This window comes from Sapajus apella, unplaced genomic scaffold, assembly GCF_009761245.1.
Source record: "Sapajus apella isolate SASKATOON/1434 unplaced genomic scaffold, GSC_monkey_1.0 scaffold181, whole genome shotgun sequence".
In the NCBI taxonomy this organism is placed as follows: Eukaryota; Metazoa; Chordata; class Mammalia; order Primates; family Cebidae; genus Sapajus; species Sapajus apella.
In genome coordinates, this window is record NW_022437121.1 from 578509 (window position 1) to 605226 (window position 26718).

The 26718-nt window shown below is 51.3% G+C and overlaps 1 protein-coding gene across 1 annotated transcript in view; it reads right to left on the reverse strand.

Annotated features, from left to right (window-relative positions):
• The window catches only part of KCNQ1 (potassium voltage-gated channel subfamily Q member 1), a 390974-nt gene that overhangs the window by 238931 nt on the left and 125325 nt on the right, over positions 1-26718 (reverse strand). Inside the window, exons 7-10 of the mRNA XM_032268483.1 lie at positions 20782-20892; positions 19450-19545; positions 17040-17162; positions 15882-16023 (exon numbers count right to left, since the gene is read on the reverse strand). Coding sequence (XP_032124374.1) covers positions 15882-16023; positions 17040-17162; positions 19450-19545; positions 20782-20892 — 472 coding nt within the window. The remainder of the gene's footprint in view (positions 1-15881; positions 16024-17039; positions 17163-19449; positions 19546-20781; positions 20893-26718) is intronic.

Consider the following 26718-nt stretch of genomic DNA (forward strand, 5'->3'; position numbering starts at 1 on the left):
ATCCGCCAGCCTCAGCCTCCCCAAAATGCTGGGATTACAGGCATGAGCCACCACACCCAGCCTTTCATATCTCTTTCATGCCCAAGAAATATGAAAACACATGTTCACCCAAAAACCCATATTTTTTTGTGTTCTTGAAGCATTATTCATGGTAGTGAAAATGTAGAAACAATCTAAAATTCTTATCAACAAATGAATGGATAAACAAAATGTTTATTCATTGTATATCATACAATGGAAGATTATTCATTCATAAAAGAATGAAGCACAAGGGTCGGGTGCAGTGGCTCATGCCTGTGGTCCCAGCACTTTAGGAGGCTAAAGTGGGTGGATCATCTGAGGTCAGGAGTTCGAGACCAGCCTGGCCAACATGGTGAAACCCCATCACTACTAAAAATACAAAAATTAGCTGGGCATGGTGGTGCATACCTGTAATCCCAGCTACTTGGGAGGCTGAGGCGGGTGAATTGCTTGAACCCACGAGGCAGAGGTCGCAGTGAGTCAATATTGTGCCACTGCACTCCAGCCTGGGTGACAGAGTGAGACTCCATCTTGGAGAAAAAATAAATAAATAAAGCATGAAACTTGAAAACATGATACTAAGTGAAAGCAATCAGTCACAAAGGACCACACATTGTATGATTCCATTTATATAAAATGTTCAGAATAGGCAAACCCATAGAGAAAAAGATTAGCTATTGCCTAGGGCTAGGGGGATGGAATAGTGGGTTGGGGGTGATATTTAAAAGGCACTGGGTTTCTTTTTGGAATGATGAAAATGTTTCCAAACTATAGTGGCAGTTGCACAGCTCTGGGGATACACAGGCACACTTCACTTTATTGCACTTTGTGAATATTGTGTTTTTTAAAAATTAAATGTGTGTGGTAAGCCTGCATTGAGCAAGTCTATTGGTGCCATTTTTCCAACAACATGTGCTCACTTCATTCTGGGTCAGCATTTTTTAGCAATAAAGTATTTTTCAATTAAGGTAGGCACATTGTTTTCTTAGACAAGGGGCTATTGCACACTTAATAGACTACAGTATAAACATAAGTTTTATATGCAGTGGTAAACCAAAAAATTTGTGACTTGATTTATTGCAATATTTGCTTTATTGCATTGTACTGGAACCGAATCACAATATCTCTGAGGTATGCCTATACTAAAAACCATTGAATCGTATTCTTTAAATGGGTGAATTGTATGGCATGTAAACTGTATCTCCATAAAGCTGTTAGGAAAAAGCTATAGGAGAAAATATTTGGGGTCCAGGGCCAAAGACGTCTTAGACCTGACATGAGAAGTACAATCCATAAAAAGGATACATTGAATCTCATCAAAATTTAAAATGTCTGCTCTATAAAGTACCCTGCTGAGATGATGAAAATGAAAGCTACAATGAGTAAAATATTTCCACCCTGTTTCTGACTTAGGATCAGTATCTAGAATATATAAAGATCTCCCAAAACTCAACCGTTAAAAAAAAAAGGCTAATTGGGGCCGGGTGCAGTGGCTCAAGCCTGTAATCCCAGCACTTTGGGAGGCCGAGGCGGGTGGATCACGAGGTCAAGAGATCGAGACCATCCTGGTCAACATGGTGAAACCCTGTCTCTACTAAAAAATACAAAACATTAGCTGGGCATGGTGGTGCATGCCTGTAATCCCAGCTACTCAGGAGGCTGAGGCAGGAGAATTGCCTGAACCCAGGAGGCGGAGGTTGCGGTGAGCCGAGATCGCGCCATTGCACTCCAGCCTGGGTAACATGAGTGAAACTCCGTCTCAAAAAAAAAAAAAAAAAAAAGGCTAATTGGGAAATGGAAAATGGTATCAACAAGAATTTCACGGAATAGGATATAAAAATTGCAAAGAGACACATGAAAAGATGTTCAGTATTACCCTGATGAAATGTAAATGTAAACCATGAGATCTCACTACACACCTGTGTGAATGGATAAAATGAAAAACAGCGTGAACATCAAATGCTGGCAAGAATGCAGAGAAACTAGATCACTTAGACGTTGCTGGTGGGAATGGGGAATGTGAAATGGGTGCAGTCACTCTGGAAAAACAGTTTGGTAGTTTCTTATAAAACTAAACATGCAACTGCCACACAGCTCAGCAATTACAAACTTGAGCTTTTTTCCCAAAGAACTAAAAACCTCTGTTCACACAAAAACCTTACAAGAATGTTCATGTCATCCTTACCAGTGTATGAGTTTCCCATGGCTGGTGTGATACATTTCCGTAAACTTAGTGGCTTAAAACAACACAAGCGTATTTATTTATTTACAGTTCTAGAGGCCAGAAGTCTGAAAAGAGTCTTAGGGGACTAAAAATCAAGGTACCAGCAGGACTGGTTCCTTCTGGAGGCTCCAAGGGAGCATCCTTTCTCTTTCCTTTCCTTTCTTTTCCTGTTCTTTGGGAAGCTGCCTGAATTCGTTGGCTTGTGACCCCTTCCTCAAATCACATTGCCATTTCCTGCCCCTGCTTCTGTGGCCACGTAACCCTCCTTCTCTTCTACTGTAGTCCGGTATTCTTCTACCTCCCTCTTATAAGGACGCTTGTGACTATATTGGGCCCACTCAGATAATCCAGGATGATTTCCCCATCTCAAGATCCCTAATTTACCACATCTGCAGAGTGCTCTTTGCCCTATAAGGTAACAGTCACAGATTCTGAGTTAGGACCTGGCTACGCTGGGGGCTATTGTTCAGCCTACTATGACTTGTAATAGCCCAAAGTGGGAATGACCCACATGTCCTTGGATGAGGGAATGGTTAACTAAACTGGGGTATGTCCATACCATGAAATTTCACTCAGCACTACAATTTAATGAACTGTTGCTGTACAAAACAACTTGAATGAATCCAGAGAACGATACTGAGCCAAAAGACCGAGTTTCTAAGATATTGTGTACATGTGATTCCATTTATATGGCATTTTTGAAAAGACAAAACTACAGAGTCAGAGAACAGATCAGCGGTTGCCAGGGATTAGAGGGATGGGGTGGGAGGGAAATAGGTGTGGCATAAAAAGACAAACAATGGGAATCTTTGTGGCAATGGAAACACTCTTTATCTTTACTGCATCACTGTTGACATCCTGGTAATCACATTGTGCTGTGGTTTTACAAGATGCCACCACTGAGGGAAACTAAAGGGTGCATGGGGTCCCTCTGTATTATTTCTTACCACTGCGTATAAATGTCTAAAAAAAGAAGCTTAAAAGTGTCATTTTTAAAATGGGCAAAAGATCTGAATAAATATTTCACTAAAGAAGATACACAACTGGGCACTAGGCACATGGAAAAATGCTCAGTATCATGAGGAAAATGCAAATCAAAACCACAATGAGGTAACCATTCCAGCTGGACAGTATTTTTTTTTCATTCTGTACTTTTGTGGAAGGGGTGCTAGAGTTGGAAATTTATCATTTTCCAACTATCATAATAAAGTCTGGTTTCTCAAAGCATTTGAATCTGGAGAGACATAGTTTGGTAAGCAGCAGGGTATATGCACAGCCTTAAAGAATCTCCCCCAGATTGTTTATTGGTTGCAAGGCAAAATATAGTAACTGTAGGGTAGAAAAGTAGATAATGCCTTAATTTGATGATCAAAATAACATCTTTGATAAGGGGCAGATACACTGTGTGCCTCAGGCCAAGGTCCACTGAGAAGGACATCAGGTCACATACAGAGTGCACAACGTGGATCTAACCGTGAGGAAACATCAGACTCCCCCGAGAAGTGGCAGGACTGTATCTTTCAAAAATGTCAGTGTCATAACAGAGAAAGAGATCAGAGACGTTCCAGATGAAAGAAGACTGAAGAGACACATCTAAGAGCAGTACTGACCCTGAACTGGGTCTTGCAGTGGAGGAAAATTGCTACAAAGGACATTGTCATGGCACCTGACAAAACGGGAACATAGGCGCTAAATTAGGTTAAAGTATTATATCGATGTTTAACTGCAGAAGTCGATAACTGTATTATTGTGAATTCTGAAATATTGTAAATGTTTCAGAAAAACATGTTATGTGACTATGTAGAGAAAGGGGTTCAAATAATAAAGTAAATGTGGCAAAATGTAACCATTAGTAAACTGGTAAATCTTAGTGAAGGGTATTTAGGTGTTTTATATCTCATTCTCATAATTTTTCTGTAGTTCAAAATTATTACCAAATAAACAGCTTTTGTTTTGTTTTCAGAAAGAATCCTGAGGGACCACTTTAGCCCAGTAGGTCACAACTGGGGGCAATTTTGCCCTCCAGGGGACATGTGGCAGCATGTGGAGATTTTTTTGTTGTCATAACTGAGGGAGTGGTACTTCTGGCTCCCTGGTAGATGCCAGAGATGCTGTTAAACATCCCACAATGGACAGGATTTCCTCCTTCAACAAAGACTTATCCGGCACTAGATGTCAACAGAGGTACAGTAGAGAAACTCTGCCCTACTTGGCTAACAGGATGGGAAATCGCTCTGCCAGGACTGATGGCAGGAATGCCTCTGGGAAGGAGGAACCCTGCCTGTGGAATTCAAAGTCAGACAACCCGAGAAAAACAACCTGGCCACATTACTGAAATTAACATGCCTATTCCTGTGTCATGGGCTGAATTCTGTCCTGCAAGATTTGTAATTGAAGCCCTAGTCTTTAATGCCTTGGCGAGTGACTGTGTTTGGAGACAGGACCTTTAAAGAGGTGATGAAGCTACAGTGAAGCTGTTAGGGTGGGCCCTAATCCAATGTGACTGGTGTCCTTAAAGAAGAGGAAGTTTGGATACACAGAGAAACCCTGGGGTGCAAATGCACAGAGCAATGGCCATGTGATGACACGGGAAGAAGGCAGCCATCTGCAAGGCAAGGAGAGAGGCCCCAGGGAAAGAAACCTTGCAGACACCTTAATCTCAGACTTCTATCTTCCAGAACTATGAGAAATAAATGTCTGCTATCTAAGCCACCCAGCCTGTAGTATTTTGTTATGGCAGCCTTAGCAAACTAATACATTCTGGAAATTTATTACATAGAAATAAATGTTCTGTACATAGAAACATAGGTTCAAGAACCTATGTTCTTGAACAAAATGAATTTTAAGCAATAGAGAACATCACAGGAAATGTACACCAAAGGAAATTAAGCAGAGATTATAAATTTTAGAATAGAATTGAAAGAAATAAAATTCAATTAGAGACAGAATTAAACAAAAATAAAATTGTTCCAGCAGCCTTAGAGGCATTTTTACTGTTTCACTGATTGAGAAAAGCAAGATGCAGAAAGCAGGTATGATATGATCCCATGAGTTTGGAAAACAATGATAATACCTTCATTATGTCACATGTATTTTATTTCATTGAATATTATATGAACATTGGGAAAAATATGAAACAACAAATTCTAGATTGTCAACATAGGTAATGGAGAGGAGGGGAGCCCAAGCAAATGTGAGAAAAAAAAATGGCACTGAAACACATCTATTCCATTCTACGCATCTGTAAAGTTAAGGTGTGAATATCAGAAAGTGATACAATATTAAGGACAATCAAAGAAAGAATAGCCCCTAGATTTGTGGTATGAGTGCGTGGCTGTTTAGGAGGGAAGGAGAGCAGATCTAGTATTGATAGAGCCTTGGGTGAACTTGGCAGCAGACAGAGACACAAGACTGCTTGCTGCTTGAGGGCAAGCAAGCAAGTGCCCTGGGTGGGCACTGACATGTTCTAACTCACTCAAACAACACAGGAGTCCTGGGAGCAGGCACAGTTAGGATCCTGATTTCACAGATGTGGAAACTGAGGCACAGAGAAAGCAGTAGCTTGCTGAGGGCCACATAAGAAAATGGCAGAGCTGGGCTGTGGCCCTAAGAAGGTTGGCCATTTAGGCTGTGCCCCAAACTACTCCATGAAATCTGCCATTCAATTTTTAGAAACAATTGTAAAGGAAGAATGTAATTTTCCTGTTTCAGAATTTGGTAGATGTTTCAGTTTTTTGTTTTTTTTTTTAAACTAAGGGCACAGCAAACCTTAATGAGGCAATGAATAAGTATATACATGTATGTTTATATAATCCATCTCCACATATATTTTATCTGTCCATGCATATAAATAAAACTTTGTGTCCTACAAATACAGAAGATATTTTCTGATGTCTGTGGAGCATTTACCAAAATAATGATCTTATCTTCATACTTGGACACAATGAAAATCTTCATTAAAAAAAAAAAGTGGAGACTTCATAGGCTACATACTTTCACTGTAAGCCTATTAAATTAGAAATAAATAACAGTGATAAAAATGTACTGCTTAAAAATTAAGACATTAGAAGAACACTAGATTAAAGAGAAAAATCAAAATATAAAATAAAAACTATCAAGAAAGCAATGAAAAGGAACGTATTTCATAATCAGATCTATGTGTCACAGCTAAAGCTGCAAACAGAGGAAAATTTATAGCTTTTAAAAATGCTGTTAGTAGAAAGACTTCAAATAAATGAACTATGACTCTTAAGTAAAAGAAAACAAAAATATAGTTAGCCAGGAAAAGGGAATTAATAGATATAAAAGTTTAGGTTAATGAAATAGACAACAAAGAGTACAAAGATAGTTTTCTGATAACAAAATATAAAATAGATAAATTTCTCATGTGCTTAAGAAAAAAGGAGCAAAACTACAAAAGTTCATGCAAAAAAGGAAAAGAAAAATGAAGATATTTGATAGAGAAGACCATAAAATCACTAAAAGAAAAAATTAGTTGCCACCGAGTGGCAACACAATTGAAAGGCTTGAGGAAGTTAAATAGCAATGAATAAATTACTCCAAAAGATGTAACAAACTAATTTAGAACAAATGATCATAAAACAGACTAAAGAGAAATTACTAACGATCTCCTATAAAACATGTATCAGGCCCAGATGTTTTTACAATTCAGCTCTTTTTAACCTTTACAGAAAAGAAAATCCCAATGTCCTTCAAATGGTTTCAAGACACAGAACAAGATCTATAAAGCTTCGTTTTGTAAACCATTGTATTTGCCCACACATGATGGGAGATTTCATACTCTTCTGAAAGATATACTGTTATTTCTAGTATCAGATATCAGGGATGGCCTGCACCAGTGATGAGAGTACAGCTTCACAGTTTTGATGGCTGTTTAATGGAGATATGATACTTGAAGCAGACATCCATTGGGGGTATGTTGGTGGTTTGCAATTTTTTGCTATTTAATAATTGTAGAAATCAATATCCTCATGATGGATTATTTTGCAAATGTGTAAGATATGTGTAAATTTCTAGAATGATTCAAAAGCATATGCATCTTTAATTTTGATTGAAGTTACCTTATTTATCTCCACAGAGGTTGTATCCATTTTTTTTTTCCAACATCAATGACCGAGGCTGAGAGTTTCCCTGCACACTTACCCAAAGAGTGTTATCAAACTCTTTGATATTTAATAATCAGATAAGTTTCAAGGACCCCATTGCTTTAATGTAATTTGCATTTCTCTTGTCATAATTGAAGTTGGCCAGCATATTTCATTCTTAAGAATCATTGGTATTTCCTTTTCTGTGAACTGTTTTAATATCTTTTAACTTTTATCTTGATTTACAAAAGCTTTTTTTTTTTGTTTTGTTTTGTTTTGAGATGGAGTCTTGCTCTGTCACCCAGGCTGGATGGAGTGCAGTTATACAATCTTGGCTTACCACAACTTCTGCCTCCTGGGCTCAAGTGATTCTCCTGCCTCAGCCTCCTGAGTAGCTGGGATTACAGGTGTGCACCACCACACCCAGCTAATTTTTGTATTTTTAGGAGAGACAGGGTTTCACCATGTTGGTCAGGCTGGTCTTGAACTCCTGACTTCATGATACACTCACCTTGTCCTCCCAAAGTTCTAGGATTACAGGGGTGAGCCACTGCGCCTGGCCTACAAGAGTGTTTTTATATAGCAATTGAATTAGCCCTATGCCTATATATGAGTGGCAACTGGTTTAAACTATCATTTAAAAAAACGATATTTTTGGTATTTTTTTGCTATGGAAAATACATTTTATTATATATTTATGTTATATATATTTATTATATATATTAACAACTTTATTGAGGCATAATTGACATAACTTGCATGTTTAAAGTGTGCAATGTTGTAACTTTTGACATGATGAAACCATCGCCATGATTATAATAAACATACCAGCTGCCCCAAAAGTTTTCTTGTGCCCTTTTGTCCTTCCCTCTCCTATCACTACCCCGATCCCCAGGTAACCACTGATAACCACTGACCTTTTTGTCACTCTATATTAGTGGTCATTTTCTAGAGTTTTACATAAATAAGATACCATGTACTCCTTTTTGTCTGGCCTCTTTCACGCACTATAGTTATTTTGCAATTCATCCATATTGTAGGTGCATCAATGGTTCATTCCTTTGTATTTCTGAGTAGTATTCCATTATAGGAATACGCCACAACTTTGAAAAATCTATTTAAATGTTGATGGGCATTTGGGTTGCTTCCAGTTTTGGGTTTCCAGTTTTTATAAAGCTGCTATGAATATTCCATATAGTGGTGGTGTGCATATGATCTTATTTCTCCTGGATAAATACCTAGGAATAGGATGGCTGTATAATATGGAAGGTATATGTTTAACACATCAAGAAACTGCTGAACTGTTTCCCAAATGGCTGCATCGCTTTGGACTTTGCATTCTCACCAGGAGCATATGAGCGTTCCACCTCCATCACATCTTTACCAACACTTGATATCATCAACCTCCTTAATTTTAGGCAATATACTAATTGGGTAGTGGTATTTCATTGTTTTTAATTTGCATTTCTCTAACAACTAATGATATTTCGGCTACATCTTCCAGCTCCACCTCTAATTCTAGTTCTCTTGCAGTTTTTACAACATCAGCACTTACTTCCTCTGCTGAAATCTTGAACCCCTCACAGTCATCCAGGAAGGCTGGAATCAACTTCTTCCCAATTCCTGTTAATGTTGATATTTTGAACTTGTTCCATGAATCACTAGTGTTCTTAGTGGGATCTGGAATGGTGAACTTTTTCTAAAATGTTTTCAATTTATTTTGCCCAGATTCATCAAAGCAATCACTATCTATGATAGCTATAGCCTTACAAAATGTATTTATTAAATAATAAGACTTCAAAGTTGGAATTACTCCTTGGTTATGGGCTGCGGAATGGATGTTGTATCAGCAGGCATAAGAACAACATTAATCTCCTTGGGCATTTCCATCAGAGGTCTCAGGTGACCAGGTGGACTGTCAATGAGCACTAACATTTTGAGAGGCTTCTTTTCGTCTGAGCAGTAGGTCTCAACATTTTCAGTAAACCATGTTGTCAACAGGCTTTGTTCTTCCATTACAGAGCATAAGCAGAGTAGATGTAGGATAATTCTTTAGGGCCCTAGGATTACCGAAATGATAAATGAGCACCAGCTTCAACTTGAGTAGGGTTGCCACAAACCTTCAATTTGTAACAAATGCATTATCAGCAAAGTGCAGCAAACCAAAGTGCAGTAAATAAGAATGAGATATGCCTGTATTAAAAAAATTTCAATTTCTGGTTATTTGCTGCTAGAATGTATGAATGGAATTGATTTTTACAGATTAATCTTGTATCTGCCACCTTACTAAACTCATATATTAGTTATGGTGGTCATCTTGTATATTCATCAGATTTTCTACATAGATAACAGTTTCTTCCACAAATAAAGACAATTTTACTTTATAAAATAAAACTCTCCTCTTAATATATATAACTTAGATTTTCTGTCACAGGAAATTGGGGTTTCTGTATACACTGCGTACATTGTCTAGAAGATCTCATATCTAAAATGTGAGATCACGAAGGTCCTGGATTGGTTCACTGAGTCACTCTGTACAAGCAAAAGTACAGCTTCTCCAGAGGCATGTACCCTTATACAAGACACACAGGAACCCCACAAACAGAAACATCCACCACACAAGCTCATGATCTAAATTGCAAACTCACAGTAAAATGAGCCACCATGAGCAAGAGTCAGGAAAAACCACAGTGAACAGAATTAATCTCTCCAAGAACTGCAGATGATGAAATAACAGGATAGAGGGTACAAAATAAGCATTTCCAAGTGGCTTAAAGATTTGAAGTTGTAGTATAAAATACGAGAAAGGTAAAAGATGCTAAAATCAAGCAAATTAAACCCACGTACAAGGATTCATAGGGATGAAAAACTATATAACTGGAAGTCTCAGTGGGTGGATAAAACAGTGGAACAGAAACATCTCAAGAGTTAGAAGCTGCACAGAAAATTCTGTGAATAAAGCAGAGGGAGACAGAGATAGAAAATCTAGGAGACAGATGAGAAGAACAATGAGATGGTCGAATAGAAGTTTCTGGGAAAAATCAGAACCCTTAGGAGAGGCAATGTTCTACAACGTAATGGTACTGACTTTCCACAGTTGGTGAAAGACATAAACCCTCAGATTCAGGAATCACAATAAATTGTACGCACAATAAATAAATCCACCACCTTGGTACAGTGCAGTGAAACTTCTGAACACCAAAGTCAAAAGGAAGGTTTCTGAAGTCACTAGAGGTAGGGTCACTTACAAAGGAAAATTAGTTAGCTTGATGACCCACAGAAGCCAGGAGACAGCAGCGTTACAGCTGCAGAGTCTTCAGAGAAAATGTGCACACTCACCTGTAACTCCCCCCACAACGAAATCGTCATCCAATAACAAAGGCAAAGTAAAAACATTTCAGGCAAACAGAAACTGAGGGTTTACCTTCACTGAAGGAAGCACAGACTTCAGGAAAAAGGAAATTAAATCCAAATGGTGAGACAGAAAACTGCAAATCTGCGAGTAAATATCTAGATGTGTGAAACTTCAACAAAAAGGGGATCATTTAAAAGAAAAAACCAAAAAGCTGAGCAACAAAGGCCCAGGAAACGGCAGGAGACGGTGGGGTCTAGAGCCTAGAGTCAAGGTCCCTGGGAGGTTCCAGAGGAATTGGGGAGAGTTTTGATTTTAGTTGGCAAAGCATTCAGGATTTAATCCTGCGGCAGCCACCAAAATTGCACCATCAGAACACACAGCCTTGAGTGGAGGAGTGTGTCAAAGACCAGGCTTGGTGTGTTGGGCTGAGGACATCGAGCAGGGAGCAGGAGGAGGTGACAGCCTGACCTCGTGAGAATCAGCCTCACGAGTGCAGAAGCAAGAGGTGAGGCTGTTCCATGATGCATGCCTCCAAAAAGCACACGCACACATGTGGACGGCAAGCCCCCAGGCCACACTGGGGACCCCTGGCTATGTGATGCAAGCTCCTCCAGCACGCTGCCCCACTTTACAAACAGGAAACCACACGATAGTCCCAGCTCACCTGGCAAACACGTGCTGACACACAGAGGTACAGCTTTGAAGGTACCTCCCCAGAAGCCCTTCAGAACCCTGTCCAGGCCAGGCAGGAAGGTGCTGCTGCCCTATGGCACAGACCACGACCTTCCAGCCCAGCATCCTCTGAGCAGCCTCTGGAGGCATCCTGTCTGAGGAGGCCTCTAGGACCAGCGGATTTGGGGAAGTCTACTGTGGCTTCCTAAGGACTCCGGTGTTTAGGAGGCCACCTCTGGCCAGTCCTGCACCTCCAGCCCATTTGTCAAGGCAAACACCGGTGGCACAGCCACCGGTGCATTTTTATCATGCACCCACCATGGGTTGGGCATGGTACCAGCTCAGGGTCACTGACAAAAAACAAAGCGCCCCTTCCCTTTGAGGAGGGGACTGGACAACCTGGTCAAATGGGGACCTGGCTGTAGAGACAACTGGAGTGGAGCAGGGGCAGGGCAGGCAGCGCACAACGGAGGCAGCTCCTTCATTAAGGACTCGCCGGATCTGGGAAAGACGGTTTCATGCGGAGGGAACACAGTGGCTCTGAGGGAGGGACAGCGGGACAGGATGGCCAGTGTGCGGCTCCAGCCCAGGCCTCCTCTGACCTGCAGATGTGGATGACTCATGCCTGTTTGGACCCTCTGGGCAGGAGGTTGCCTGTGTATCTGGCCCACACCAAAGGCATACAGAGGATCTTTAGGACCCCAAGGCAGCAGCAGCCGGGCTGCGAGTCTCAGGCTCCCAGGCTGGGCATGGCCAGTGACCACCACATCCTCGCAGGTCCCAGTCCCTCCGACACTGCCAAGCCAAGCAGCATGCGGTTGGGTCCCCACGCATGAGCGTCCTTCATGAGCAGAGTCCGTGACGCTGCATGGCAAAGACTCTAGGGCTAGGCCTGCGTCGCGACCTCTGCTGAGCATGGGCTCTCGGGCTGGGTGGCTGCTGACATGCCCCTCCCTCCCCACCCAGGTCAGAAGGTTGGGGGAACAGCAGCGGGCCCTGCCATGTGGGATGGGGACTGGTTCCTCCCCTCAGGGAGGCTGCTCTGCAGGGAACACGTGCCCCATTTTGGCTGCAGGTTAGTCTGTGTTCTGATGCCACCATCAGCCTTCTTCCTTCCTAGCCTCCCTTCCCTGAGGTCTGTGGGGGACCTTCTTGCTTCCCAGCCTTGCTCCCCTAAGGTCTGTGGGGGGCCTTCTTCCTTCCTAGCCTCACTCCCCTGAGGTCCGTGGGGGGCCTTCTTACTTTTCAGCCTCGCTCCCCTGAGGTCTGCCACTACCACACCTGCATATGCCTCTTGGCAGGCTTGGTGGGGTGTTAGACACACACGTGTCCTTGGGAGGGCCCCGCATGGCCCTGGCCCTCCATTTCTCCACCTGTGAGTGGGGCCAACATTGCACAGCACCAGCTAGAGCCCGAGCTGAAGGGGCCTGTGTGCAGGTGGATGGTGCAAACAGGTGGGTGCCCTAGTCAGCAGGCCCACACAACAGCAAGCTCAGCCAGGCAGAGTTGAGGCCTGGATTTGGCTTTGGGGGGACCTCAGTGTGGCCGTTCACACCCACCTTGCGGGAGAGGGGCTGTAGGACTTCCCGGAGTGGCTTCCGCCCTGGGATTAGCATCCCCTTCTCCCCACACCAGGGCTCTACAAGAGCCTCCTAGGCAGAGGGGACTCAGGAGTATCAGGGGCCACTCTGGGTCTCTGGGGGCCAGGCCGACAGCTCAGGCTCCAGAAATCTGGTAGCTCCAGCCTGGGCTGACTTATCACGTTAGGAAAGAAAGAACTCCAGCAGAAAAGAAAAACCTCCTCCGTGGAGGGGCATTCCACAAAAGGCGCCTGACTTTCTCTGCACTTTCCCTCATTAACATTCCGCAGACAGCACTAATGACTTAATAACACTAACCAGGCTGAATGGACAGCATCGACTCGGGCTGCCCCGCATTCAGCAAGCAGCAAGCGATGCTTCTTCAGGCCGTACACAGGCTGTGTCCCCAGCCCCCAGCCACGCCCACCTGCCCGTTAGCATGCGCAGAAAGCCCCTATTTGCATCAAGACAATGGTCCCAGCCCTGAATCCGGAGCCGTGGGGACACTGGGCATTGGTTGGCACAATCACCCTTTGTGCCGGCTCCAGCGGGCAGGCGGGAGCATGTCCCAGGGGCTCACTGAGATGTGGTCGGGTCCCAGGCAAATCCTGTTGGCATCTGAGGCCCAGTGGAGCGGGTGCCTGGACTTGGTCTTGCCTGGTGACTCCCACATGGGATGCCCAGAAAAGCCCCAGGGGGCATCACCCAGCCTCCTGCCAAGGAGGGGGATGCAGGTGAGCCATTCTAAATGAACTGGAGCTTGGTGGGCTGGGCTGGTGCCCACGAGCACAGAGTTGGGAATAGTGTGGGCTTGCCCCCCCCTCTGCCATAGGTAAGACATGACAGCATTCCTACAACTGCTAGCGAGCTGGAACATTCGGGTTGGTCCCAGGCACTAGGAAGATGTCTGAGAGGGGAGCGATAGATGCCAAAATGACCAAAGGACAAAGGGACGGCTGCTGAGGAGGGAATGGACCATGGACCATGTCACCTGGATGGTAGGGCAAGGTGTATGGACCCTTCTCTGCCAGGCATGGATCCCTAGCCTCTTGGCACAACTGAGGCAGAGCCTAGCTTATAACAGCTCAGAGTCCGAAACAGTGGGGTCCAGCCTCCAAGGGATTGGGCCACGTGAAGTCCTCCCTCCCACAGGGGATGGAAGGCAGGGAGAGCTGGGAGTGGTCCCTCCAGGGCAGGGTCAAGCCTCCTTAGAGGATATGCCTTGGAGTCATGGAAGAAGGGGGCTGAGACTTCGAGGGGCAGAAACTGGGTGGGCAGGAACTGAGTGGGGAGGAACCAACACAAGGCCCAAGTGCGTGATGTCTGTCCAGACAACAGCAAGTGGTCAAAGGGGAGTGGGCTTTGAATGCTGTGCTCCCCACCTCCTGGAAGATGAAGGCTCCCCCATGCTGGGAGGGCGAGGCCACTGTTTCACTTGGGGTCTAAACCGGTGCTGCTTTTTGGCACCATGATAACCAAATGTTTTCAAAACAGGCACCCCTTTCCTCCCGGGGGACAATGCCCTGGGATGGGGGCTTCTGGGAGCATTTGCCAGGGCCTCTGTGTGGGTGCTGCCACACAGCGTCCGGAAGCACCATATCAGAGCACAGTCGCCATCAGGGTTGCCTCGGAGGAAGCAGCCGGCAGGGCCACAGGTGGCACCTTTGCACGCGGTGCTGAGCGCCAACGCCCCGTCCTGGTGGCAGCAGAGCTATCTCAAATACCCCGCACGGCTCAGAGGAAAGAAACAGCCACTCTTTCATATTTGGTTTTAAGAGAGCTGCTAGAGAATTTGGCAGCTTGAGATCACAGTCTCCAGAAGTGGGCATTGAAGTCACAGGCAAGAGAAGTTTGAGCTTCCAGCGAGAAGTGGGGTCCCTTCCACGCCTCCTAACTCTCAAGGGCTGAGTCGCAACCCGGGGCCCCAACCCTCATCCGCGGACAGAGAGCATGAGGTCCCAGACCCTCACACCCCGTCGAGCTGCCCAGTGCGTGGTTCTGTCCTACGGATGTTTGTCTCAGAACTGGCCTCCAGATGACAGACACATCACGTGTGCCTCCTGCTGCAGCCGGGAGGCCAGGTCTGCCCGGAGCAGTGTGGGAAGCCGAGCGCTGACGCCCTGGCATCACCACGTGTTGTGTGTGTGCTCGGCAGAAGGGGGCGGGAGGCATGTGGCGGCCACAGCCGGGCACTGCTGTGTTCCCCGCTGTGTGGCTGGAGCACATGAGCCCAGCCTCCAGGGCCTCGCCCTCCATGTCTGTCACAGAGCCACACTTACAAGTTAGCGCAGGTAAAGCCCCTCACCCAGGATGGAGGACACGTAAACCCTAGACAGGTCTGCCCTCCAACTGTGAGTTCCCACAGAAGGTGGCTTCATCCCAGCCCCCGCTGCAGGGGTGAGAGGAGGGACGCAGGTCCCAGCCACACCACCACACACAGACTCGGGCCCCGGGCTGCATGAGAAGGGCCTGTGCTGTCACGTTCCCCACGTTCCCCAGGCCTGGTGCTGCTCCTTTAGGGCTCCATCCCCAGACCCCTCACCTCTGGCCTCTCTGCCAGTGGGCCCAGAGGTCACCCTAGCCACTTCCCAACCACAGCCGTGGGCTCCACTGGGAGAAAGCCAGGCAGCTGGAATCAAGAACACTGCTTTCCCTCGGCACAGCTGGGGGAGCTGACCCCTCCAGTCACCTGCCCAGGCTTCCTCTCGCAACAGAAGGTGTGGCCAGACCTGCCTTGGGAAGACTCTGAGGGGAAGGCAGCTGGAAGGTTTACGGAAGTTTCTAGCAGCTCCACCCTCTGTCTGTTCATGACTCGTCAGCAGAGACCCCAGCCCAAGGGAGAAACCCATTGGCTTGCTCGGGCTCCCAGAAGAGGCAGCGACCTGCCCGGCCCTGCACCCCACACCTGTTTGAGGGGTTCTCACCGGAACTGTCATAGCCATCGACAGAGAAGTGGTCCAGCCTCCGCTCTTCCGGGGGGTCACACGTGATCTGGGGGACTGTGAGCGTCTTCTCTCCGGGACTCACCCCATTGTCCTTGTCCGGCTTGAACTTTTTTTTCTTTATCTAAAAAACAGACAATAGATTAGCAGCTTGTGGCCATCGTCTGCCAGGCCCTGCGCTGGCCCCGGAGTGTCCATGCAGCCACCCTGAGCCCAGCCCCTTCCACATACACCCCAACAGGGACCGGGGGCCTGGGGCCAGCTCCAGCATCCTCACACAGAGACAGGGCAGGGCTGCTGGGGGCCACAAGGGGGGGCTTGGCCCAGTTGCTGCTCTGTGAGCTCATGGCCTCGTTGGAGCAGGCTGACAGGACACCAGGAAGCAGACAAATGCACAAGATGGTGCTGGGGGAGGTGGTAATGGGGGCTGTGACCAGTGGGGGTGAACACATATGGCGGACCAGACTAGGTGCTAGCAGGGCCTGAAGAGGGCACCTGAAGTGAGGGTGCAGGCTGTGTGGAAATCTGGGGAAAAGTTGGCACAGAGGCTCCGCTGGCAGCTGGAAACTGGGAAGGCCAGATCTCTCCACAGAGGGTGTGGGCCCAGGCCAGGACAGGGAACCATGCCCATGTCAGCCCCAACCCCTTTCACGATCCCAGCCACGTCATGAGATGACTGCCCAGCACCTGCCAAACTCCACGGTCCTGCAACCTCCAGACGCCCTTCGCTGCGCCCTGCCTCACCTCCCATCCCTGCTGCTTCCCTGCCACCGCCCACCTCCCGCCACCCCCTGCCCACTGCTCACCACCCACTGTGCCCCGTGTGGAAAGCCCAACCCTGAGGCCCTCTGAAGAGCCTTCTTTCCAGCCAGTCCTGATCCTGGAGCTCTCTCTCGGGACCTCTCATGCTCTGGAGTGACCAGTCTTACGTACCCCCAAGTCGGGGGACACTGGGATGGCAGGAACCTAGCATCAGGTATGTAGCCAGTGCCCCAATGAAGCTGACGCCCTGACACAGGCTGCACCAGGTCAGATGTCCAGCCTTGTGCAGTGATGAGAGCCCAGCCTTGTGCTGTGCCCCCACGGCCACCCCACCTGCTGGCAAGAAGGGCCTGCCCTGGTGGCCGGCGGGCTACTCACCACCACAGACTTCTTGGGTTTGGGGCTGGGTGACAACAGAGCATGGCTCCGGGGGGGCTTCCGGACATAGATCTTCCAGGTGGAGGAGTCGGGGTTCTCAGCAGCGTAGCACCTCCACGCAGTCTGAGGTCGGGCAGAGGAGAAGGCTGTCACTGGCTGAGCCACTCAGTGGGGACCCTTGTGGAAGCTACAGCTTCCACTCCCTGTTCCCCAGGCCTGGTCGCTCCCTTCTAGGTGGGAGGGTCTGGGACCTCAGAGTCACAGGCTTGACATGGTCCCAGCTCCCAGACCCTCTGCCCAGGCAGCCTGGCTTGGTCCCTTGCTGCGCCAGATAGCTCACCGCCTCATGGGCCAGCTGCTACCCAGGGCTGGGACACCACAAAGGTCTTCGCTCGTTACCCCTAGTCTATTGCACTTCCATCTGCCTGGTGTCTTCCTGCAGACACCCCAAGCCAGCCCTGAGCCAAGGGTGAGACTCACAAAGGTGGGCGGTTTGCACACCATCCCTGGGTGCCAGGGTGCACAGCGTGCATAGGAGACCAGTGCAGAAACGGGCAACCAGCGGCCACATAGTGAGGAAGGGCTGAGAAAGAGGGGTCGCCGGGACCCATGGGTGCTAAGCAGGGGGCAGGGAGAGGTAGAGTCTCTAGGGCTGGCAGGAGGCGAGGCCTCTCCCAGAGGCCTGTGAGTGCCACCTTGCAGTTGGGGGAGCCTCCAACAGCGCAGAGGTGCAGCTCTGAAGCCGGCATTTCAGAGAGACCCCACGGCAGTACCGCATGGGAAGGGTGGGAGGAGGGGACGCTATTGGCAGGGGGCGTGGGGGACAGCTGTGCAGCATCCAGGTGGGCAGGGATGGGGCAGGAGGGGCTCTTGGGACCTTGTATGAAGACACGTCCTGGTGGCTTTGTCATCACTGGCCACACGAGCCTGAGAGAGGGCTGAGTAGAGAATGTGCCCCTACACTGGTAGGCTCCTGGGTGACAGCTCCAGGTAGACACAGCAGCTGGCAAGGGGCACCTGCAGCCCTCACTCCCACCTGGCACCCAGGGACAGGCAGGCAGGGGCACACGCCCAGCCCTTCTGAGGCCCGAGCATTACACACACAGGCTGACACTCCACGTGGTCCGCCCACCCTGGCAGACCCCAGGACCCCTGCCCTGCTCCTGTGCGTGTCTATCACCTGTGGCCCCCTTCGTGTGCAGCTTCCAAGGAGCCCCCTTTCATAGGACCTGTAGTTCCCGGGGAGTAGGACAAGAATCAAATGTGGTCTCCTGGGGGTTAGGTGGCCAGCCTGCTCATGCCGGGACCAAGGCGGGTTTATGGGCCTGATTTATGATTTCCCCAGAAGGAGAAACTGCAGAGCCATAAAACCAGGCCTAGGGTGGGAGAACACAGCCCCACGCTGGCTGAGTCAGGAGCCTGGCAGGGCTGTGACCAGCCCCCGACAGCCTGGGCCTTGCCTGGGTCAGCCAGCTTAGAAGGACTGCAGGGGGACCCCAGCCAGCAGAGGCTGCCCAGGCCTTGAGGCTTCCTGGGGGACATCCAGCCTAGTGTGCCCAGAGGAGCTGACACTGTGCCCCCAGCCACTGCACTGGGCGGAGGCTGTATCTCCAGCCAGGCACCGTCATTCAACCTGGCAGTGCCCACCCTCAGGCCCCTCACCGCTGTTCCTCATGGCAGCCCTGGCCCTGCAGTGGCCAACAAGAGAGACTCACGGGATGTGATTTTCAAGGGGCTCCTGTGCAAAGTCTTTGCCTACGTTAAAAGGGCAGTCCCATTCTCTGGTGGGTTCTGGAGATCCCGGGGTGACAGAGCCAGGGCCCAGTGTCCCAGAGCTTGGTACCGGCTGCCTCCCCACCTGCCTCCAGAACCTTCCTTCCCCTGTTGCTCCAGGACTCTGCTTTCCTAGCCTGCTGGCCTTGTGAGCCCAGAGGGAGGCCCATGCCATCCCATCGCCACTCCTCACCCCCAGGTACCAGGGCCTCCTGAGCCCTGAGGGATGTAGGCCATCCAGATGGCACCAACTGCACATCTGGGTCCCACTCCCTTGGGGACAGTCACCTGGTCACCCCTTGCCAGACGCAGCCCTGAGGTGGTTGTGCCGCAGGAGGGAGAACGGGAGTGCAGGGAGCCTCAGAACCAACACGCTCACTCCTGGCATGGCCGTGTCTCCTGTCCAGGCCACAGGGCGTGACCCTCAATGGGAGTGGCTTTGGAGGAACACAGGCTCCAGTGCCCCCTGCTCGCCCCGTCGCCACAGAAGCCAAGGCTTCCACAAGCAGAGCATGCCCCACAGGCCAGCTGGGCTGCTGCAGGGGCCAACGGTGGTTCTGCCCAGTGGACAGGAGGGCTGGACACAACGATAACAGTGACCACAATGACAACGGCCAGGGCCTTGCAGGTGCCGCACCTGGATGAGCGAGGCCGCCGCCGGGATCTGCCGGTTGAAGTGCTTCTGCCTCTGCTTCTGCTGCACCTTCAGGGCAAACCCCGAGCCGAGGATCCCCTGAGAAGGAATGGCAGGAGGCTCCCGTCCGAACTGGCTGCTGCCAGCTGGGTGCAGCCTCAAGGCATGGTTGCCAGCCACCGTTGTGGGAAGGCTAGGCATGGTCTGTGCTAGAAGCCCCCCCAGGTCCCACCTTTGGCCCAGGCTGCCTGTCCTGGGCCGGCATGGGGGGCAGAATTCACACCCCAGGGCTTACCCAGCAAGGGGACCAGTCCCATGGGTGGGGGGCTGGAGCTTTTCACTCATTCCCAGGGACCGTTCTGGGGGCCAGGTGGGCTGATCCATCTGTATGTACCCAGGAAGGGGTCATACCACTGGGCTGAGGCCAGGAGTCAGAAGGCAGCCCTCAGCTGAGGAGGCCCACTGCCACCCCCAAGGACGGCTGATGGGGTGCAAACGACTCGACCAGCAGCTAGGGAGCTGTCCATGGAGGGGCCATGTGGTGCACATGCATATGTGTGCCACACGCTGTGCGCATGCATGTGACGCATGCACACACAATAGATATGTCTACATGCTGTGTGCATCTACACGGATGTATAGTACGTAGATGTATACTATACATACTTGTGACACATGTGTACATAAACACATATGTAAACATGCTGATATACATGTATAATGCACATATGTGCACACACAACATAACACACTAAATACAACATATACACATACAATACACACAGAGTATGCACGGCACATATAACATATAGTACGGACATACCCTGTGATACATAAACAGACACCCATAGTATACAGGCACTATGACACCCATACACACACATGACATACACATACATCCACACGCAGGCAGAGCATACTAGACACATCACCTCACAGTCTGTGGTTTCTGGAAAGGACATGGAACAAAGCCCCCGCCAGCCACAGCGTGGAGGCTCCCTCTCTGGGCACAAGTTCTGCCTCCATGGGATGTGGCAGCCGCACTGCCCACCCCACAGGCTGAGGGAGCAGGCCTGCCCTGCACTGCCTCCATGCACAGCCATGCCAGGCTGCTCCCACACTGCCTGCAAGGACCCCAGCGGGGACTGGAAACGGGAAGGCTGCATCCAGGGCCCAGGGAGGGCAGGTGGGGCTCTGGAGTGCAGCACCTTCTGGAAGGGAAGCACTGTCTTGGTTTTGAATGTAAGCGGGTCTGCTCACAGGAAGGAGCGTGTGGTTGCCCCAGGGCCCCAGCTGTCCGAGGAGCCAGGGAGAATGCTCCCATGGAGCACCTACCGCTGGGAGGGCAAAGAAGGAGATGGCAAAGACGGAGAAGCAGGAGGCGATGGTCTTCCCGACCCAGGTCTGGGGCACCTTGTCCCCGTAGCCGATGGTGGTGACCGTGACCTGCAGGAAGAGGGACAGCGGTCAGCCACAGATGGGCCTGGAGTCGCAGGAGGACCACGTGCCCAGCCCACACCCACCACTCTAATGAGCAGAAGGCTGATGAGAGACTCTGACCCCTGGGACGACCCTGTGTGACTCAGCCAAAGGACCAGGAACGGAGCCATGGGATGGCGCGTGTCTCTCAGGCTCTTGGTGCCATACACACGTCCCACCAGCACGTGTGAGGCACCCAGCACCCACAAAGGCCAGGCCTGCTGGCTGGGAACGTGCGCCTGGGAGCCCACCCACACCTGCTGCCTTGTCTGCCTGCCCGTCCCTGGGAGGCTAGGCCTCGGGGCCACCGACGTTGCTGTGTGCCGGCCCCCAGGAGGCCAGGAGCTCCTACGGAGGCTGGTCGTCAACAAAGAGCAGAGGCTGGGATGACGTGCTGCTTCCTGACGCCACTCCAGGGCACCAGATGTTTTATTTTCCTGTTTTCTGAGAGTACAAGACGCAGCTCAAGCCTTCTTCTTGGTGGGAGAGCCATCCGACCAGGCTGTGTGGTGGGACAATAGGAGGCTCCCCAGCCCCCCACCCCCCGCCCTGCCTCCCACTGGCATCTGAGGTTTGCTTCTTGGGGCTTCCATCCTGAGTCTGGAAATGTCACCCTGCAGGACTTAGGAGCCCACCCGGCTGGGCCCGGCCTGTGCGGGCTGCCTGCTGGGTTCTTCAGCAGCTGGCGCTGAGCCCGGCAAGGAGACCCAGGGTGCCCCTGAGGCATAGCTCACTCTGTGACACACATGCTCATGCCCAGGCACACCTGGACAGCAGGCATGGTGGCCCAGACTAAGGCTGTGGCTGCGGGAGGTCTTTGCAGCCCTGCTCAGGGCACCACACTCAGGACAGCCCAGCATTTACCCGCTTGGGGCTTCTGGTCAAGGCCAAGTGACAGCCATGGCTTGCAGGCCCAGGCACCCCCCAGCTGCCAACCACATGGAGACCTCCAATGGATTCCCAGTCCTATGGGCCCAGCACTGATGGCAGTAGGGCCCACGGCCTGTTTAACAGACTCCAAGGGAAGGCAAGAACAATCCCCAGCCCACCTGAGCCCTCGTGAGACAGGGGTCCCTGGACCACCCCGTGCTTTCCACCAGCCACTGAGGCAGAGGGAGGGTGGGGAGAAGCCCCATGGCCACTGCCACGCAGGGGTGCAGGGGCGTACACGCGGACAGAGACACGGGCACATGTGACTAGCCAGAACTGCCGGAGCAGGAAGCTCGGAGCCTGGGGCAGCAGAAACGCCACGTTTCGGGAAACCAGGCTGCACCGGCGAGCACAGTAACGAACACTGACAAACCGCCAGGCACCGCCGCCAGGCCACAGGGCAGGCCATGCCTCTGCTGAGCCCCGGCCACCACCCAGGCCCCTGCCCCTCTAGTGCCCTGACCTCATGTTCGCTTACGGTCAGGACGCGTCTGCAGAAGCTGTTCTCAGGCCACCTCCTGCCACTGCGCCCAGAGCTCTCCCTGCAGTGCCACTGTCCTTAAGACACACACATCCTCCCTGCTCCCCCAGCCATACACGCAGCACGCACAGGAAGCTACTTACGGCCAGACCCCTTCAGTGGACCACCCGGCTCTGTGTACGTGGGCACACACACACAAACATGTCTCACACAGAGATGGGGTGCTCCACGTGTGCACACTGAAACATATGATGACCTGGTGTGCAAAGGCCACAAGACAGTACCCGCACATGCGTCACATACATGACAAGGTCGTGTAAAAAGGGAGCTGGTCCCCATGTTCCAGCCTGACACTCAGGGCACACTCAGGTGCAGACATTTGAACACAGAGCACAGGGTGAAACCAGGTCACGGCCGAGGCTGACAGTGGCTGGCGGAGAAGGGAACCTTGGGGGAGCCAGAGCCCCTCGTCTCTAGGGCACCCTCCCCAGAGGGCCTGTACTCCCATGCATAGGCTGGCCCGCTGCTACCTTCCCCAGAGGGCCCAGGTGCCCTGGGGTGGGGAGTGGCAGAGGCAGACACAGGGCTGCAAAGTAGGTGGGGCACTGGAGACCCTGTGCCAGTCCTGCCCTAGGGAGTGACTCCCACCTGGCCATCTCTCAGCCCAGCGGGGCCCAGGGCCCAGGGGCCCAGCACATCCACTATTTACCAAGGCTACAGCAAGTCTGGGAAAGCACACACAGTGGCTCAGAAACGGGCCTAGAAGGGCCTGGGCAGAGCAGGACCCTGGCCTATGCTGGCCTTAAGCTCAGAGGGCCCCTCCAGCCTGGACAATGAAGCAAGAGGGCTCCGAAGTCTGACCCAAACTTTTCAGGGGGACACTCACCCCTTCAGTATGATCATGCTGGCATCCTACATGTTCATCCAGCAGCCTCCTACTCATCCCTCAAACCTGTGCCCAGGCCCACACAGCCCCTGCTGATGCCCCGAGGCAGGCTCACCCCTCCACTCCTGGCTCTGCCTCCGCTTTGCAGAAGCACCCCTCTCAGCACTGTCTGCCTGGCTGGCATGCACAGGACCAAGTCTCACCCTGTCTGGGCATCCTCCTAGCACTAGGTCCAGGAGGACAAGGCTGGGGTGGTGGGGTATGGCAAAGCAGTGCCCAAGGTGGGGTCAGGTACGAGAGCAGGGTTGAAGTGCCCAGGACAGGGCTGAGTCTGTGTTCCCCGGGCAAATGTGCACGGATGATCTGCTGGGGCCAGGCTCAGGGGTGGCAGCCCTCGCCATGGTTGGGGGGCACTCCCGTGCCTACCCAAGCGTAAGCAGTGGGACGTGCTCTTGACCGACACACCCGGGGCAGGCGTGGGGATCCCCATCCTCCAGGAGCTAGGCTTTCTGGAGATTTGCAGAAATGCATATTTTTATTTCAATAATATTTGTTTTGGAAAATATAGAAATTTATCATAAAATTATTTATGAAAACATAATGGGTCTATTATTTTAACAAATTAATATGGAATTGTTTTTACATGGTTCCACTGTGTTAACTATTGACGGCACAGTGCCCAGCCACGAGGCTTCTCTGTCAGGGATGCCAAGGGGCTGTGAGGCCATGAGGTCCAGGCACAGCTGCCTCCTGAGAAGGTCGGGGACAAACCCAAGACAGGCTGAGAGGCAGGAATCCACCTGAGGGGAACCAGGCGGCTGGGGGAGGCCAGTGACGCACTTGTGCCTTGGGTGCTAAGTGTAAGGAGCACCAGCAAACCCAGGCACCAAGAAAAATGGCACGGACTGGTGTATTCAGCGTCGCTTTAATAACAACACTAAATTATTTTAAAATGTTTTAAAATCATGACTTTTTAAAAGAAAATGCCGTATTTTGATTTATTTAAAAATCTAATACGGAAACTCCATGATGAAGGTGGAATGGGAGGGGGCTGGCCATGGAGTTGGGGTCAGGTGAGCAGGTGAGGTGGCTACTGCTCAGGTAAGACTGACTCACAAACCTGGCCCGAAACAGATGACAGCCGCTGAGGGTGGGGGTGTCACTTCCTGGGGCTGAGCTGGGTGCATGAGGGCTCCTGCTGGCTGGTTGGCTGGGTGGTCAGTAGAAGGCAGGGGTGCCCCAGACGGGAGAGAAAGGCCAGCCCCAGAAGTGCCCTGGGAGCCTGCCCACCGTAGAGAGCACACACGCAGCAGGACACAGCTCCAGGACCCTGCCTGCCTTTGCCTGGTCTGCCCATCCGCCAGACCCGGCCCCAGACCCTCCTCCTCAAGTCAAGGAGGAAATGGCCCCTCCCTGCAGAGCGGCTTGTTTTTCCTGTACTGAGACACAAGCAGCTCAGGAATGGGCTGTTTTATGGCCGCCATGCTGGGGACAGTCCCTGATGGCCCGCCACCTGGAATGCAGACCCACATGCCTGTCTCCTGAGCCGCCACAGCTCCTTGACAGGGCGCCGGCCCCACGAGGGACACCAAGTCATGCCCGTGGCAGGAATGGTGGGGGTGAGTGGGGTGCCCATACCCCACTGGTCAGAGCATTTCCCCCACCCCCCTGCCCAGGGGCCTGCCTGCGTTTTCACTCCCGTGTGAAGGGGTGGGAGGCGCTGGGGAGCCTTCTATCCCCCCACGTTCCACCCTGAGAAGCTGGCACTGGGATCCTATTTTCTCCTTTCGGAAGCATCTCCTCAAGGCTGGCCTCCAGGGGAGGACGGAGGCCAGCCCAGAAACCTTAGTTCCAGCTGCATGCCAAGCTCTGGGACCCAGAGCTCACTGGCCCAGCTGGAGACACAGTGGTCATTTGTCCAGAGGGAAGGGGTGGCCCCACATGGTGGTTGTCTGTCCAGAGGAAGGGTGGCCAAGAGTGGGAGCAAGGGTAGCCCAGAGGTGTCACAACCCAGCTGGTACCCTCAGGTCAAGACTACGGAGAAGGAAACTGAGGCTGGGCAGTCACTGTGCTGAGGGATCCGCATTAGAAACTGGCCAGGCAGATAGCTGGACCAAGGCCTGCAGGACCCATGTTCCCTGCTGTGCCCACCCCCAAAGGCAGGGGGCAAACCCGAGACGGGCCAAGAGGCTGCTTCCGGCCTCGAGGGCCCAGCCTGCCCGTGAAGAGGCACCCAAGGATACAGGTGGGAGAGTGCGGCACCCAGGCTCAGCCCCACAGCTCCAGGGCCTCTCTCTAGGGCCTGGCAGGAAGCCTACACAGGATCTCCCAGAGCTGCGCCCTCAGCCTCAGTTCCAAACACACAGTAGGCTGAACACACAGAGGTCCAGGCGGGTGTCCCCTCTCATGGCACGATGCCTGTCTCAGTGCTTCCAGGGGGTGTGGGACAATGCCCCATGTGTGAGGGCCCTGGGCCCTACCCGGCACCCTCACCTTGCCTGGCAGTCCTGTGGTTGCCCTGCTGGCAAGGCTGGGCTGGCACTGTAGCTCTGAGTGTGGGGGACAGTTCTCTCCCTGTCCAGCTAGTCTAAGGCAAAGCCCCAGCCTGTTCTCTGCCTCAGTTTCCCCCTCTCAGGAAGGTGCACGATCACAGAACACTTCTCATGGGCTGCCTGCTGGGTGAGGGCTTGGCATGTGGCCAGTCTGTCACTCACTCCTAGAATTTGCAAAGTGCTTCGGTGCTACTTGCAGACTTAGAGACCCGGTCTACAGCCTCAGTCTACAGCCTCAGTCTAGAGATCCAGTCTAGAGCTTCAGTCTACAGCTTCGGTCTAGAGACCCAGTCTAGAGCCTCAGTCTACAGCTTCAGTCTAGTGCCTCAGTCTAGAGACCCAGTCTAGAGCCTCAGTCTACAGCTTCAGTCTAATGCCTCAGTCTAGAGCCTCAGTCTACAGCCTCAGTCTAGAGACCCAGTCTAGACTCTCAGTCTACAGCCTCAGTCTAGCACCTCAGTCTAGAGCCTTCTGGACCTCTGCTAGCTGGCAGGCTCCCCCCATGCAGAGCTCAGAGATGTGCACTCCTCAGGACAGGTCAGGCCAGGGCCCCACTGATGTGGGTGATACTCTGGAGGGCAGGGCCGACGCAGGTGGAGGAGAGGGGTCTGGGGGGTGGCCTGGAAGGGGGAGCCGTGGACAGAGGGAGGCCTCTGGGTGGGAGGCAGGACTGTCTCTGGGGCAAAGAAGGGTGGGGCCAGTGGTCCTGGGGCTCTAACAGGCCAGGCACAGTCCGAGGGGACCCCTAGCACATTCCAAAGATTTGCCCAGCCCCTGCGAGGCCACCCTGGAGACTCCAGCCTGGCTCCTGGGAAGGGCCACAAAGGGACTGAGGCTGCCATGTGGAGGTGGGGACAAGCCAGCCAGCTCGCAGACTCTCAGGGTAAAAGCAAACACACACCCCAAAATAAACCCGCTTCCTTTCAGCAGGAGAAAGTAAGCGA